The following is an 18,447-nucleotide window of genomic DNA, read 5'->3' as shown; positions in this document are numbered from 1 at the left end:
TCTGGAGAGAAACCCACTGCAATTACTGTTATAACCAAGCCTTAAGGCAGGTATGGTATAAATTTGACGAGAGGTCATGGAGTACCTTGAAATGGGAACTCGACACTTTATTGATATAAATGAGTGAATGTTGGCCTCCACAGGCCAATTGCTCAAAGAGCAATACATGTCATGTATAAACCAAAAGAAGCATAAAACATTATATGTTGCCCTCTCATCGTAGTCGTATCTCTAGGGAGGTACAACCGTACTTTTGGACAAGTACGTCCCATGTGGGTTACGATGGGGGGAGGATGAGGTTGTAGCAACCTCGATGAGTGCAAATAGCACAATACTGAGATCACGTAAATGGTGACTATTCGCCTTCATAGGCAAGATGCTCGAGTGGGTCTAATAGACCAGAGCATGTAGAATGGGGCGGCGGTTAAGGAACCCCCGTCGTACCCATTCGACCTTCACGGTTCATCAAGGGAGAGGATGGATGGTACAAAAAACTCCGATGGACAGGTTGTTAACAACCACCCCACGGGCAAAAGACTCGGTTTCCCCAGTCATCGGAGTTAGGAGAATTGGGATTACCATAAATTATCCTAGGTGGTAACTCCCAGGCACTTCTGCAGAAGTTGGATGCATCCATGGGCCACGAATGCCTTTGGGGATTTACTCTCTTTGTCACTGACCGTCCCCTTAGGAGCGGACTCAGTCAGCCATCCGGGTTAATGAAAACACCTGACATAATAAACCCCCGGATAGGTCTCGGCTGTTTCTACGTTTCGCGTCTGTGCGTACCCACAGGCTAGTTAATATCAGAACTTAAAGAATATCTTCATGGATAGTTGTAGATGATTGAAACTTACACTACTTGAAATGCTTCAACTAACAACTCTTTGCACATATTATACTTGTTAGAATAGATTACAATTGTATTGATTGCTTAAATATCATAACTGCTTATCTCATGAATGTCCTGTTTTATTTTCATTCTACTTATCTGTTCGTGCACCTACTGATTTGTTATGAAACTGACCCATTTCATGGGCAGGTGAGGAGTAGGACTTCACTGGCGGCCGATGGCGTGGTGCAACATGGATCAAGATTTATCTTCTTTCTGCTGGCGGCTTGACTCTGGGTCTTTTTGGAGTTTTCTTTAGATTTATTGAACTTTGGAACAAAATGTTCATTTTGTAATAAACTGCAGATTTTTAATCTATTGCCTTATTTCTTAAATTCCTTTAAGTTGTTGTACATGTGAATGATGATTTTTTAGCTAACGTACCCAGGATTGTTGACCTGTGTTCCTTTCTAAATGTCTTCCGCTGTCGTTTTTAAAAGCTAAAACTTTAAATCTTTGAAAGGTTTTTCGATAAGGTTTTCGAAATCACAAGTCTGAAATTTTGGGGCGTTACACATACATAGTCTTTCATGTGTGTCACCTTTTTGTACTGATTTCATCTTAAAACCTCCGTACAATATGAAAACTCTTTGTTTCTCATTCATTGTCGCTACTACTATTTTTTTTCTAATGCATTTATTAATTTTATTTATTCTCTCACTTTGTACTCCAAAACTCAAGTGTATGGTTCTTATCCATATCCACTATCTCTTCTTTGCTCTTTATTTGTTGCCCAACATTTGCCACTAGGCAATAGTACATCCCTTGCTGTAGAAATATAAGGATGCCTTCTAATTAGGGAGACACCTATTTATCTATCACATCATTTCTTTGTCTCCATTAGTTGTCTTGGTGATTTCTTCTTTAAACACATCGGCTTGTGGCATAATGGGGCTAAGGGTGTAATGAAATATGCGGAAGAATCCAAGAATGCTAAAGCATTCACTATGTCCAACACGGACAAATGCAACAAGCATAAGAGAGGAAATCTACTAAGGGATATACGAAGGGCCTTATAAAAAGGCTACACACATAAAAATAATATCTCTTTTATTGAAGAGGAGCTCTCAAAAGCAATACAAAATACAAGGGGGGTTCCCCCTATTTATAAGAAAAAGGAGACCAAAGGGGGCTCCCAATAGAGTCGTTGGGGGTCACAATTGTGACCGTTGGGGGCCCCAACGACTCCATTGTGGGGCTCCTTTTGGTATCCCAAAATGCATTTTAAAAAATAAAAAAACAAAAATAAAAAAACAGGAAAATAAAAGAAATAAAACAAGTACCCCTATTGGGTACTTGTGAAAAGACCATAATACCCCTACCGGGTATTATGTTGAATACATCTATATTTATATATATATATATATATAGATGTATTATTATATATGTCTTAACACCCCCCCTCAAACTTTACGGGGAGATGACCGAAAGTTTGCCAAGAAGGAACAAGAAGCGAGGGGCAGACAGGGCTTTGGTAAAGAAATCTGCAAGTTGATATTCTGAAGTGACGTATGGCAGTGTAACTGTCCCACGAAGATATTCATCACGTACATAGTGACAGTCCATTTCAATATGTTTAGTCCTCTCATGAAATGTGTGGTTGCTGGCAATATAGATGGCACTTTTGTTGTCGCAGCAAAGCTTCGAAGCACCGGTAATTTCGACTCCCATATCTTGAAGAAGACTTCGAAGCCACACAAGCTCCATTGTAGTAGTTGCCATAGCCCTGTATTCTGCTTCAGTAGAAGACAATGAGACTTTCTGCTGTTTCTTGCATCTCCAAGCAATTAGCGAATCTCCTAAGAAAACACAAAAGCCAGTAGTTGAGATTCGATCATTTGGATTTCCTCCCCAGTCAACATCAGTATAAGCCAGTAAATCTAAAGAAGAGAGTGAGGATAGGAATAGCCCTTTAGTCAAAGTATTTTTGATGTATCGAATGATCCGAAGCACAACACTCATATGCACAGATGTAGGAGCATGCTGAAATTGGCTTGCAGAGTGCACAACATGAGCAATATCAGGCCTGGTGATAGTCAGATAGGTGAGGGAGCCAATGAGTTGCCTGTAAGGCGTAGGATCATCCAACAAAACTCCATCCTCCAGTCGTAGTTTAGCATTGATAACCTCGGGAGTCTCCACCTTTTTATCATCTGAAATCCCAGATTTGGAACATATGTCTGTAGCAAACTTCATCTGTGACAATATATACCCTCGAGGGGAGTATGCTACTTCTATACCAAGAAAGTACCTGAGAAAACCCAGATCAGACATATCAAAATTATGTTTTAACATGGTTTTAACATTAAGAATACCACTTTCATGATTGCCAGTGATGATCATATCATCAACATAAAGCAGAAGGATGATGATACTATTACCTGCACGTTTAACAAAAAGAGCAGTGTCAGTATAACATGAACGAAATCCCAATTGTAACATGATAGCACTAAATCTATCATACCAAGCCTTAGGGGCTTGTTTAAGGCCATATAAAGCTTTTAATAATCGAAGAGTTTGACCTTGGTTAACACTAATTCCCGGTGGAGGGTCCATATATACTTCTTCATTCAACTGACCATTAAGAAAGACATTTTTAACATCTAATTGAAATATAAGCCATTTCTTAGATGATGCTACAACAATTAGAGTTCTAACGCTTGTCATGCGAGCCACGGGGGCAAAAGTCTCTTCATAATCGATGCCATATTCTTGTGAATATCCCTTAGCAACTAATCTAGCTTTATAACGTTCTAGGGAACCATCAATTTGTTTTGACTTTGTAGACCCACCGACATCCTATAGCTTTTTTATTTGAAGGAAGTTGAACTATTTCCCAAGTTTGAGCCTTATTTAAAGCATCTAGTTCAACTTTCATTGCTTCAACCCAATGAAGAATATTTTTTGCTTGATTATAATGAGAAGGTTCATAGTAAGAATGCAAGGCTATTAGACAAGCTCTATAGTTAGGTGAGAGAGTTTCATATGAGACAAACCTATTAGGTGGAATTGATTCTCTAGAAGATCGCCTAAGGGGGGTTTCTTCTAGGGGTTCATTAAGCCGCAAGAATTTTTCTAAAGCACTAATAGGTTGTGCTTCCTCACGCCGAGTGTAAACTTGGAGATTGTCACCATTAGTTGGTGACACATCATTATCATGAGAATCATGAGTATTTTCTAAAAATTCTAGATGACTCAAAGAGTCATCATTTGAATCTTCTAAAAGATCATTGATAAACATATAATCAATTTCATTTGGTTTTTCCAATATTTCAAATCCATTTTCATCTTCTAAAAAGGTCACATCTTTGGAGACAAATAACTTATTGTTTTTAAAATCAAAGCATCTATAGCCCTTTTGATTTTCACCATATCCTAAAAATACGCATTCTATGGCTTTAGGTGACAATTTGTCTCTTTTATGTAAAAGAACAAAGCATTTACACCCAAAAATACGAAGACGATTGTAGTCGGGTGTCATATTGAAAAGTTTTTCATAAAGAGAGATATTGTTCAATTTTGAAGATGGCATTCTATTGATTAAATAGGTGGAGGTTAACACGGCTTCGGCCCAAAAACTTTTAGGAATATTTCTAGAAATGAGCAAGGATCTAGTGGTTTCTAAAATATGTCTATGTTTTCTTTTCGCTAGACCGTTTTGTTGAGGAGTTCTTGGACAAGATTTTTGATGACAAATGCCATGTTGTTTTAAATATGATTGAAACTCATTTGATAAGTATTCTCCACCCGAATCGGATCTAAGAATGGATATTTGACTTTGAAATTGATTTTGAACTTTTGCATGAAATTCTTTGAAAAAGTTAAAAACTTCCGATTTTTGGTTAAGAAAATAAATCCACACATATCTAGTATAATCATCAATAAAGGTAACATAATACGAATAACCACCTTTGGATAGAACCGGAGATGGTCCCCATACATCGGAATGCACCAATTCAAAAGGTCTTGTTGTCACAAAGGTTCTAATAGGAAAATGAATAGACTTCATTTTTCAAAAAATACAATCTTTGCAATTGATATCTTTTTCTTTACAAAACTTGTTTCCGAAAGGAAAAAGATACATTTTAGAGTAACTTGGATGTCCAAGCCTTTTATGCCAAGTTTCAATATTTTTGTCTTGGACATAAGTACAAAATGAGGTATTTGGAAGCATTAAGTTATCCATAAAATAAAGATCTCCCTTCCTATGGCCTTACTCAATCCGCTTCTCGGACCGGAGATCCTGCACAAAGCACCCTTGGGATGAGAAAGATATTTCACATCTATGGTCGGCAATTTGAGAAACGGAAAAGAGGTTAAGATTTAGTTTAGGAACTATTCTAACTTTTGGAACAAGAAAATTTTGAACATTTTTAGAATCAAGAGTTCCAATACCATTTATTTTGAGAAAAGTTCCATCGGCCGTAGAGACACAAGACATTTTTGAATTGGTGTGCACGTTGGTTAATGCATTTTCATGAGGAGTCACGTGAAAAGAGGCTCCGGAATCTAAAATCCAAGAGTACGTACCGGGAGGTGATGATGAGGCAATGGCGGCACCGGAGGTGGAAGAAGTAACCTTTAAAATTTGTTGGAGAGCCAAGGAGATTTGACCAAGAGTATCTTTGAGATCCCCGTTCTTGCCGGCATCTTCTTTGGTGGATGATTCTTCAATGGAAGCCACATTTGGCTTGAATGCCCCATTTAGCTTTGGGCAAACGGGTTTAATATGTCTCGGCTCATAACAATGATGACATATAATCATTTTTCTTCCACCACTCCCTTGTTTACCAAAATGAGGTGGTTTGTATGTTTTAACATGATTGCCGGGTTTAGATACGGCAAGAACTTCATCTATGCTTTTACCCATGCTATGCCTAGTTTCTTCTTGAGTAATCTCGGCAATAGCCTCTTCTAAAAGAGGAAATGTAGATCTATGGAGAAGTGAGGATCTAACTTGTTCAAATTCGGGACGAAGCCCAAATAAAAATTGAAACAATCTATCTTGTTCTATTTGTTTTTGTCTTAGTACCACATCCTTCATAGCCACCCATTTAGGCTCTAAAAGAGCCAATTCATCCCACAAAGGATTTACAGCACTATAATAGTCTTGTATGCTCGTGTCACCTTGTTTTGTGGTTCTCACTTTTTCTTGCAAAAAAGAAGCTCTTGCAAGATCCTTTTGGGTAAACATACCCTTCATAAAAAACCAAGCTTCATTTGCTCGGCGGAATTTTGCAATATTTGCACATACCTTAAGTTCAACATTATTCATAAACCATGCTAGGATTTTTGCATGGTTGCTCTCCCAATCTTCCATTTGGTGATGATAATCTTCTATGGCCTTGAGACGAGCATCACCTTCAAGTGCTTTCTCTTGATCTTCTTCCATCTTTGTGAGCTTAAGTTGGGGTTTCGGAACGGTTCCCATTACATAACCCCAAAGCTTCTTGCCTTTGAGATTATTCTCCATTGCGGATACCCACATCATGTAATTTTTCCCATTCAGCTTGAATGATAGATCGATCTTGACTTCTATTGCTACAAAATGTAGATGTGAAAGAAAAAAAAGGAAGTAGAGAGAGACACGATTTTACCTTAGAAGATCGTATGGCTCTGATACCATGTAATGAAATATGCAGAAGAATCCAAGAATGCTAAAGCATTCACTATGTCCAACACGGATAAATGCAACAAGCATAAGAGAGGAAATCCACTAAGGGATATACGAAGGGCCTTATAAAAAGGCTACACACATAAAAATAATCTCTTTTATTGAAGAGGAGCTCTCAAAAGCAATACAAAATACAAGGGGGGTTCCCCCTATTTATAAGAAAAAGGAGACCAAAGGGGGCTCCCAATAGAGTCGTTGGGAGCCCCCAACGGTCACAATTGTGACCGTTGGGGGCCCCAACGACTCCATTGTGGGGCCCCTTTTGGTATCCCAAAATGCATTTTAAAAAATAAAAAAAAATTAAAAAACAAGAAAATAAAAGAAATAAAACAAGTACCCCTATTGGGTACTTGTGAAAAGACCATAATACCCCTATTGGGTATTATGTTGAATACATCTATATTTATATATATATATATATATATAGATGTATTATTACATATGTCTTAACAAAGGGTACCAAAACCTATTGCACAATAGCACGTCAGGATCTTCTGCTTAACCAAAATATTTGTCTGGATTTAAAAAGAAGAGGGGTGCTATTTAATTGAAAAGGTTCAATCAAACAATGCATCATGATAGCATTGTTAAGAAGATCCGCTTTTGTTATGGTAATAGACCTTGCAATTTCCGAAATAAATTCTGCAATATAGAACATTTTTAGAAAAGTAAATTGTTATCGTAGGATCTTGTGCATGCAGAACTCTAATTCCTGTTAGTTATATAATTAAGGTTTTGTACATGTTCCATGTTCTTCTTATAGCCTGTATGAATAACAATTGACCTTTTTGATTGATTGTTATGTAAAAGGGTATTCTTCAAATTTTCCTTGATTTCGGAGATGTAGTTCTACATGATGCTGATCCTAGCCTTCGATCGTTCTTCCGTTTGTGCTTGAGTAGGTGAGATGTTTTGGATTTTTGTTCTGAAATTTACATTATAGTTTTGTTATCTATTTGTACACCCTTTATGTTTTTTTCTAGTCTTTCAAAGTATAACGTTACTGGGATTTTGCCTAAGGTGATGTTTTATGTTGTTTTCTGAATCCAATTAAAATCACCATGGGCCATATCACTTATGAACATATGAATATTTTAAGTGCATAATCTACAATTTTCTGACTTGTCATGGGCCTTGTTTATGTGACTTGGTTCAACTTTGGTTTGATTTAAGAGCTGTGGATACTCAATGTACTTGGAAGACCTTGGACAACTTTGTGTTTCGGCTATGATGGTTTATTTGAACCTTTGAAATCCATTGATCTGCACACATAATTATTAGGTTGCACTAATCTTTCTCAAGATTTATTATGGATGTAACCTATGGAATTGACAGAGAAGATGATGGCGATCTAGAGAAACGAGTTTATTGTAGTTTCATTAGGATATGTTTAGAATGGAGTTCTATGCCTAACATGTTTTGGCACATATTACTTAAGACATCAATGAAGGAGACTATCTCTATTCGTATGGTTATATGCCCACAATCAAGCATGTCAATGCATGAGAGCATTCCAAGGGTTAACTGCACTGGGTGACTAGCTGATGCCTTGTTTATTGTCAAAATTGAATAGAAGGGAACATATAAATGCCCAAGTCCATCATGACTAGCTCAATATTTGTATTTGTTGTTATCATAAATAAGGAGGATAGCAGTATAGTGCCTGTGAAAATAACTGAACAATGCCCTGTGATGTGGTCATGGATAGTGTTATTGATCCAACAAATCCTTAGCATTAGATCCTTGTGATGTTCTCATAAAATGTATCCATGTAGGTTTATATGGAAAAAAACACTATTAAATCAAGTGATTGAAGATTCAATTCATGGGTACTAGCAGCTGATGGCCTGATAATAGTCATGCTTGTGTGCATGTTAGTGCTGAATATCTCATTGTAGTTGGTGCTGCCTTCTTCAGTAAATTCCATGGAAAAACACAATGTAACTATATGCATTGATCTCCCTATGCATGCATACATGGACATGCATATACATGAATGTGTGTGCATAGACAGATGTATGTTAATTCTGAAGGTCCTACTATAGTTACTGCTGATTAGGATTGCTTTGAGTTGGGTGGCCTCGCCTGGATGGACCAGGTTTTTTTAGATGACCCAAAGAAAGAGTTCACAGAGATGCAACAAACCCAATCTCAAGTCCTGGATATTTTACTGCAAAATGAAGAATTTAAATTGCCTAAGGTGTTAGATCCTCCTCAGATCAAAGGAAAGGATCCAACAAAGTTTTGTAGATACCATCAGTCTCTTGACCATGATATTGAAGAGTGCACTGGCCTAGCTCAGACTATACTTAAGCGCTGCCCAACCTTTGAGGACCTGGTATCGGCCCAGGCTGAGCGGCATGTGGTCCATACCCATTTAAAAAAAACACTAGAGAAGAATGAAGATTTGAAGAATCCCTTGTTAAAGTTCTTACCTGAGGTTTCTTCCTCCTCATTGCTAAACTTTCAGCATTTTCTTCTCCCTCCATTGAAAACAAACTCTCTAGAGATGCGGCAGCTCTGTACTGTCCAGCAATGGCTATAGGTACCCTCCAAAAGTCTCTCTTTGTTTTGTTTGTAAAGGTCTTGTAATTTTCTGCTGATGAGTAAATGTGTGTTGACTTTTTTTTTGCTCTCTTTTACCCTTTTTTCCAACTAAGATAATATGGACTCAAACAGCAGGCTTATTTTTGCTGAAATTTAACACTAGACTTTGTGTTTATTCTGATATCAGCAACTAGGGAATTCTGAATGTGTCATAGGTGGTGGTAGTCTTTTTAGTTTGATTATGTATCAGCTTAGTGTTGCATAATATATTGTCTTTCTGTTAAGTGCTGGACCTCCATCATGGCAACCTTGGTTTGTATCCTCAAAATTACACTAGGAAAAGATGTCAACTTTGTTAAAATATAGTATGCGTATGGATCTGGATCCAGATCCATACGCACGTTAAATAAAACACATGCACAATACCATTTCATTAATGGCATTCTTGTAATACTTTTGTAACTTTGTCTCATTGTATAGCTGCTCCTTTTATAAGGCTTAGGGCTTGGAGGTCGAACTATCGTGCGCCGCCCCAGCCATTGTGCATCTCCCTCTCTCTCTCTTTTCTTGTTTCCTGTGAAAGCTGAACCACACACACGAAATCTCATATGGTATCACAGCTGTGGTTGCGGAATCCTATCAGAGGCGTGTTCAACGAGATCTGAAGAAACAAGTTCTGATACATCTCTTCTTTTATTCTTCATCTTTCCCCTTTTTAACTTTTGCTACTCGTTCTTTTTCTGATTCTCGTTCATCCTTCTCCTTCATAGTACTTATTATCATCATCGTTTGTTTATCTTCTTCATCATTAACGACTGCTACAACCATTTCACCATTAACGTTTGTCTTTCTTTCCTCGACATCAACGACTGCAACCATCACTTCTAATAAAACACCTCTCTGTTTGCAGCCATCACTTCTAAGTGTTCTCCTCTTTGATTGCAGTCTGTTTGATTCATCTTTGATTGCAGTCTCCTTTTTGATTTCAAACAAACCGACTGCAGTCTCCTCTTTGATTGCAAACAATCTCTTTGATTCCAGAAGTTTTCCTTTTTTATTGATGTTTTAGTGTTCTCTGTGCAACGCCTATAGGCAAATTATAACAGTTTACAATCTTGATTCTGAATCTGCAAAAAAAAAAAATTCCTTTTACGATATTGGTAGCACAAGTAGATGCCTTATTGAAGTTCTGCTGATTGATTAAGTGATCTCAAATCTGTTTGTTTCTTTTCATTCGTCTTGTTCGCTTATTCGTTGTCCCATTGATATGGATTACTCCTCGTCATCCGGTCCCTCTGCAAATTTCTTGAGTAAGCTCGTTACAGAAAAACTTACTCATTCTAATTTTTTGACTTGGAAGAGGCAAATACTTCCTTTTATACGGAGTCAGGATCTCAATGTAGTGGAGTGACGATTATTTGGATCACCTCCCCAATCAGAGTCAGTATATGCAATTAAATTTAACTCAGAAGATGAGGAAAGGAAAACTTCCTTGTTTAAAGTTCCCTTTATGTATCTGACAACTCGGAGAACGACACTCCTATGAACGGATGTAGGAGCATGCTGAAATTGGCTTGCAGTATGCACGACATGAGAGATGTCCGACCTTGTGATGCTAAGATATATTAGAGATCCCACAAGTTGCCGGTAGGGGGTAGGATCCTCCAAAGGTTTCCCATCATCGATCTTCATTTTTGATCCCACAATTTCAGGGGTCTCACATATTTTATCATCAGTAATACCTAATCTGTCAAGAATCTCACAAACAAGTTTAGTTTGAGACAAAAAATAGCCTCTATGAGAGTAGGCTACCTCGATACCAAGAAAGTAAGTCAGATACCCCAAGTCTGACATTTCAAACCTTTCTTTTAAAGTGGTTTTAATGTTTCTGATGCCCTTTATGTCACTACCTGTTATCAACATATCATCAACATACAACAGTAAAATCACAATTCCTGCATCAGACTTTTTGACGAACAAAGCAGTGTCAGTGTAGCATGAGGTAAAACCATTTTGAACCATCACATGATTAAATCAATCATACCAAGCCTTAGGCGCTTGTTTTAAACCATAAAACGCTTTTTGCAAACGAAGGACTTTCTCCTTTGGTACGTTCATACCAGGGGGAGCATCCATGTAGACTTCTTCATTAAGGTCCCCATTTAGAAAGGCATTTTTTAACATCTATTTGGTAAATATTCCATTTTTTAATAGATGCAATGGTGATCAAACACCTTACAGTAACCATTCGTGCAACAGGAGCAAAGGTTTCTTCGTAATCGATGTCGTATTCTTGACTATATCCTTTTGCAACAAGACGGGCTTTATATCTTTCGAGAGTACCATCACTCTTGGTTTTGACTTTAAAAACCCATCTACATCCTATTGTTTTCTTTCCTTTTGGAAGACATTGAAAACCCCACGTTTTGGCTTTGTTGAGGGCTCTAAGTTCGTTGTCCATGGCATCCCTCCACTCTATCATTTCCTTAGCTTCTTTAAAATTTCTAGGTTCTTGATATAAGTGAATGGCACTAAGACATGCCCTATGCTTTGGAGAAAAAGACTCATAGGATATAAATCTAGAAGGATTTTTCCTAGATCTTTCAGTTCTTCGAGAGTGGTTGGAAGATTCACTAAGGTCACTATATTTCTCTATTGCACTTCTAAAAGTGCTTTTATCTCTATGTGTATAGGTAATTGGTTCATTTATCATTTCTTCTTCATCATGAATGGTTTGAGGAATACTTTCACTTATATCCTCATTCTCATTCAATTCATCATCGCTAAAAAAATCTTCATTTCTAGATAATAGTTCAAATAAAAAAGAGTAATCGGCATTATCTTCATGAGTTTTGTGTTCTTCAAAACCACTTATGTTTTCTAAAAATGTTACATTTCTTGAAACATATAGTTTATCATTTTTAATATCATAACACCTAAAACCTTTTTGTGTTTCCGAATATCCCAAAAACGCACAAGGAATAGCTTTGGGAGATAATTTATCATTCTTATCGGTGAGAACAAAACATTTACAACAAAAAATTCTTAACCTATTGTAATCAGGTTCTTTTTTATACAAGATTTCATATGGAGATATTTGATTCAAGTTTTTGGATGGAAGTCGGTTTATGAGATAAACCGATGCAAGAGGCGCTTCGGCCCAAAATCTTTTTGGAATTTTTTGAGAAATGAGCAAAGTTCTTGTAGTTTCAATTATGTGTCTATGTTTTCGTTCGGCCAACCCATTTTGTTGAGGAGTTTTGGGACAAGACCTTTGATGAACAATCCCATTATTTTTAATATAACTTTTGAAATCATTTGAGAGATATTCTCCCCTGGAATCGGTTCTAAGAATTTGTAATTTACTATTGAATTGATTTTGTATTAACATGTGAAAAACCTTAAAAGTAGAGAAAACCTCATGTTTATGGTTTAGGAAGTATATCCAACTATACCTTGAGAAATCATTCACATAAATAACATAATACGAAAAACCTCCCTTAGACACAACGGGTGCCGGTCCCCAAACATCCGAATGCACAATTTCAAAAGGCTTAGTTGAAAACATAGTTCTTTGTCCAAAAGGTAAGCTTCTCATTTGACCAAGAATACAATCATTACAATTGAAATTGTCTTTACATAAAGTTTTAGCAAAATGTAAATAAGAAAGCTTGACAATATTTGGATGCCCAAGGCGTTTATGCCAAACATTTATATCTTTATGTTGGGCAACATTACAAAAAGAGTTTTTTGGAATTTGAAGAAATTCCATGAGATAAAGATCTCCCTTCCTAGAGCCTTCCCCAATCAACTTCCCGGACCGGCGATCCTGTATCCAACATTTATTTGATGAGAATTTGATATCAGACCCATGATCCGATAGTTGAGAGACGGAAAGCAAATTTAAATTTAGTTTTGGTATAAATCTAACTTTAGGAATAGAAAACCTTGTCTTTCAAAATCACCAATACCTTTTATTTCAAGAGAAGCCTCATCCGTGGTGGAGACAAAAGAGGGTGACAATTTTTTTGAGTATTTAGAAAGTGCAAAAACATTTGGAGTCATATGAAAGGATGCACCCGAGTCTAAGAGCCAAAGAGTCTTACCGGGAGGAGAGAAGGTGGTCATGGCGGCTCCGGAAACGGATCCCTTGAGGAGTGGTTGAAGAACTTCCATGATTTGATTGAGAGACAAAGTAGCATGGTTGGAAGTTGATGGACCTTCCTCCTTGGTTGATTGGAAAGTAGTAGACATATCCACCATCTTCTTCCATTTAGGGCATACCGGTTTAATGTGACCCGGTTCTTTGCAAAAATGGCATATGATCTTACTATAATCTCTTCTTCCATAATGCCCACCATTTTCTCTTCCTCCTTGATTTTTGTTAAAATGAGGGGGTTTATAGGTTTTAACATTATTCCCCGGTCTTGAGACAGCATAAGCACCCTCATCCTCATCTTTAGAGGGAACGGCCAACACACTTAGATTGGTTTTATTCATTCCCAATCTAGTTTCTTCTCCACTTAATTTGGTAAGCACATCTTCCAATGGAGGAGAAGAGAAAGAAGACAAGAGAGAGGATCTAGTTTGTTCAAACTCGGGTCTAAGCCCATTTAAAAAGTTAAAGAAATGATCCTCTTCTAATTGTTTGGCCCTCAATTCAATAGCCTCACCACTCCATTTAGGTTCTTGGAGAGCAAGCTCATCCCAAATAGTGGATAACTCGGCGAAATACTCTCTAACAGACATTTCTCCTTGTTGAAGGGTTAAAGCCTTCTTTTGGAGATAGTATTTATGGGACAAATCTCTTGAAGTATACATTCTTTCAAGATATTCCCATACTTGATATGCCTTTTTGAATTTTAGAATGTTGACATTAATTTTGGTCTCAACCGAAGAGAAGAACCATGAGAGTATTTTGTAATTTTTCATTTCTCACTCTTCATGCTTCTTATTGTAATCTTCAAAAGCCTTTTCTCTTTCTTCTCCCTCAAGAACCTTGAGCTCCCCTCTCTCAAGGATAGTAATTTTAGGTTCGGGTTCGGGAATAGTTCCTTGAACATATCCCCAAAGACCCTATCCTTTTATATGGGCCTCCATATTCCCGGCCCATACATGATAATTCGTTCCATTTAATTTGAAGCCAAGAGAGAAGTGTGAATCCTCTTCGCCCATTAGAAAGGATACAAAGAGAAATAAATGCGTACCACAATGCGAAATGAGTCTCTTCTTGATGTAGGAAGCTTCTAAAATATAGAATGAAGGACCGAGTCTTCACTCCAACCACCACAACTTAATGGCACGCTTTACGAGGTACTCCAACGAAGAGAAAAAAAAGCACAATCTTCTTTTCCTTTAAGCCTAGCTCTGATACCATGTGAAAATATCTCAAAAAAGAGATAAAGTGTGCGATAAGCACAACACCACCAATGTGCACAAATGCATAAGAACATTTAGAACAAATGTACACGAAGGTACAATAAAGAAACTCAAATGTACAAAGGCATACAAAATATAAAGAATTTTATTGAGAAGAATGGAGAACAAAAGCTCCAAGAAGTGAGTTTTACAAAGGGGGAACTCCTCTATTTATAAGAGGAAAAGGAGCCTTGGAGGGGCTCCACTAGCTGTTGGAGCCCCTCCAACGGTTAGAATTCTAACCGTTGGAGAGGCTCAACAGCTAGTGTTGAGCCTCCAAGTTGACTTTGAGTCAACAAAAAGAAAGAAATAAAAAATGAAAAGAAAAAAGAAAAAGAAGAAAAAGTAAAAATACAAAAAATATTACAAAATATTCATAATTATGAATATGCGCAAAAGGAAGGAAAATGACTAAAATACCCTTACAGGTTTTACAAGAAAAAAAAGGAAACATATATATTTACATATATATATATATAAAGATAGATACATATACATATATACATCATGTATATATGTATATGTATCTCTCTTTATATATATATGTAAATATTTACGTACGAGAGATACATTTTAACACCTAATATTTCAGGTGCTTTTAATACAGGGAATCAGAGGAGAGTGCCCACTTGTTTCTTATGTAACAAAAGAGGACATGTGAAAACTAATTGTTGGTTTAATCTACAGAATAGAGAAAAACTAAACAAAATTGAAAATAAGTCAGCTACTACTGTGGACACGAAAGCACCATCTACAGATGTGCAACAACTTTTGTTATCAGCATTGTCACAGATGACGATCAAGCAAAATGAACAAGGCGAATGGTATGTTGATTCCGGTGCTGCCACCTATGTTACGGGTAATACGGGTAAGTTATCTCACTTATTGCCTTATTTTTAAAAAAGGTAGTATAGTTACGGGAGATGGAACTTATCACTCCATTAGTCATACTGGCAGTGCACATATCCCTATGTCAAAGTCCTTACTTCACTTGTCCAATGTCCTTCTTGCTCCTAATATTAAAAAGAACATTGTTTTTGTAGCTTAACTTGTTGACGATATGAATTCTTCCGTCGAATTTACTCCCTCTTCTGTTTATGTTAAGGATCTACGAACGAAGGAGACGTTCGCTACGGGGGAGCGACAAGGAAACATGTACGTCTTCAAGGAGATTCCTTTAATGTCTTTGCTTTCAGTCCCAGTCCTCCAGTTGAAGTCGTTAAAGCATTCTTCAGTGTCTTCGCCTTCAGAGTCTTTGTTTCTCCCTTCATTGGAAGTTTTTAATTCATCTCATTGTAATAAGCCAGATATTTGGCATAGTCGTTTGGGACATTGTAATCGGGGTTTCGTTGAAAATCTTGTATCTGATGGTCTTCTTTCAGAGTCTAGTTTATGTTCATTTTTTGATACTAATAATAAATGTTCCTCATGCGAACTCTGCAAAAGCCATGTTCTTCCATTTCATATTATTAATAAAAGGGCTTCAAAGCCACTTGAGATTATTTGTTCCGATGTTTGGGGACCCACACCTATTCCTTCTCTTTTTAGCAGTCGTTACTATGTTATCCTTATTGATTCTTATTCCCATTATACTTAGATATATTTCTTGAAACATAAGCATGAAGTTTTCCAAATATTTCGGGAATTCCATTCGATGGTTAAAATAAAGTTTTCGTGTGATATTGTGCATTTACAATGTGATGGTGGAGGAGAGTATTCATCGAACGAGTTTATTGCCATTCTTCGGGATAAAGGAATAAGTCGACAGGTTTCTTGCCCTCATATCCCTCAACAAAATGGGGTTGCAGAGAGGAAACATATGCATATTGTCGAGAGTGCGATGAGCATGTTACATGATAGCAATGTGCCCGTTAGTCTCTGGACAGAAGTTTTTTACACATCTGTTCATGTCATAAATCGTCTTCCTATGGCACTTCTCGATCGTAAATCTCCCTATTATATTTTATTTGGGCAACATCCCTCTTATGATGAGCTACATCCTGCGTGTTTTTGGTTGTGTATGTTATGTACATATTGATTCATCTCTGCGAAATAAGTTTCAGGACAAGGCCGTTAAGTGCAGTTTTGTTGGGTATGCGGATGCATACAAAGGCTATCGATGCTATGACCCTACTACAAAACGTATTAGGACCTCTAGAAATGTTGTTTTTGATGAACAAAATTTTCAGGTCAATGACTTTGAAGAGTTGCCATCTCGAGAAGTAGGGGTATATGATCCATGGATGAGCGCAGATCTTTTCGCTAATACACAGGAAACATGTCAGGTGAATTATCCTTCCTTTGGCTTGAGTAGGGAGTTGAATGACTCACAGATGCATGCTGAATCATCTCCAGTTGAGCCAACCCCAGTAGAAAGCTTCTCTGGACAGATATACTGTAAAACCCAGTTTTAACAAAAAAAATAATCTCGGACCCGGGTTGGGTCCAGACCCGACCCGGATCCAACTCGTGCCCAGCCCCTCGAAAAGGGTTTTCGAGGGGGCTGGCAGCCCACGGAAGGGAGGGGATCTCCGACGACACAGGGGGCGGGCCCTGTGTGCGCCCCCTCCTTATAAAAAGGCGAGAGGGGAGGGCTTACGAGCCTCCCCCGACCCCCCCGACTCTCTCTCATCTCTCGTCTCTCCCCTCTGTCTCTGCTCTCTCTCTCTCCCCCCCGACTCTTATCTCTCGTCTCTCTCTCATTGTCGACGTCGGCCAACCTCCCCTTCACGGCCATCACCTCTCCGGCGAGCCCCCCTTCACGGCGATCACCTTCCCGACGACCTCCTTTCCCTCGGCAGCCCAGGTAAACCCCCCTCTTTTCTTTCTCTGGTTCGCCGGCAGGTGGCCGGCGGCTCCTGCCGAGCCTTCCTCCTTTTTTTGACAGGCAAGGGGCTCCGCCCCCCCTTGCCTTCCTCTTTTTAGCAGGCAGGGGGCTTCGCCCCCCTTGCCCTCATCCTTTTTAGCAGGCAGGGGGCGGAGCCCCCTGCCCTTTTTACCATTCCGGTAGGGGCCATGACCCCTGCCCTTCCCTTTCGTGTAGGGGCCGACCCTTCTCCTTAAGAAAGGAGGCAGGAGCCGAAGGCTCCTGCCTCATTTCTCGGAAACCTAGCAGGGGCCAATGGCCCCTGCCCCTCTCTTGATCGACAGGGGCCTCTGGCCCCTGTCTCTTTTTTCTGTCGAGCAAAGGCTCGACAGGGGCCATTTGGCCCCTGCCTCATCTTCCGAGGGCCGCAGGTGTGCATTTGGCCCCTGAGACCCCGTCTCTCTCTCTTTTTGCCTTTCGACAGGCCAACGGAAGGGGGTGGGAAGCCGCCCTTCCATTCGAGGTAGGAGAAGCCGAGTCTCCTCTCTACCTTTGCTCGTTTTTATGCCTTCTAAAAGTCATATTTTTGTAGTTTACGCAACAGAGCCCGTTCGCGCCCCGCGAGCTAAACCAACGATCACCTACGCTCGTAGACGACTTCTTCCTCGCAATACCTCAAGGTAGGAGAAGTTGCACAATGACTTAAATAATTAAATCAAGCGTAAATAATTAAGGGTTGAAAGAACTTAATTACATATTTATATACATATACGTATATAAGCACGCTTTTAATTCAAGGACGCGGTTTCGCGATCCTTGTCCTTTGCTTTCGCATTTTCTATTCCTGTTTGCCATCGCGCTTTGCGCCCAGGCTTTTGCTTTCATATTTACTACTTCCTGTCTTTTAATTCAAGCACGCAGTTTCGCGATCCTTGTCCTTTGCTTTCGCATTTCCTGTTTCTGTTGCCGTCGCGCTTTGCGCCTAGGCTTTTGCTTTCGTATTTACTACTTACTGTCTTTTAATTCAAGGACGCGGTTTCGCGATCCTTGTCCTTTGCTTTTGCATTTCTTGTTTCTGTTTGCCATCGCGCTTCGCGCCCAGGCTCTTGC

The 18,447-nt window shown here is 38.7% G+C and overlaps 1 protein-coding gene across 1 annotated transcript in view; it reads left to right on the top strand.

Moving 5' to 3' along the window:
* Positions 1-18,447, top strand: part of LOC149834769 (AP-5 complex subunit zeta-1) — a 116,818-nt gene that overhangs the window by 3,100 nt on the left and 95,271 nt on the right. Inside the window, exon 3 of the mRNA XM_090011539.1 lies at positions 7,377-7,468. Coding sequence (XP_089867665.1) covers positions 7,377-7,468 — 92 coding nt within the window. The remainder of the gene's footprint in view (positions 1-7,376; positions 7,469-18,447) is intronic.

Source organism: Nuphar pumila, chromosome 6 (genome assembly GCF_984573655.1).
Source record: "Nuphar pumila chromosome 6, dmNupPumi1.hap1.1, whole genome shotgun sequence".
Lineage (NCBI taxonomy): Eukaryota > Viridiplantae > Streptophyta > Magnoliopsida > Nymphaeales > Nymphaeaceae > Nuphar > Nuphar pumila.
The sequence above is the reverse complement of the archived record's forward strand: the minus strand, read 5'-3'. Positions and strand labels throughout refer to the sequence as shown.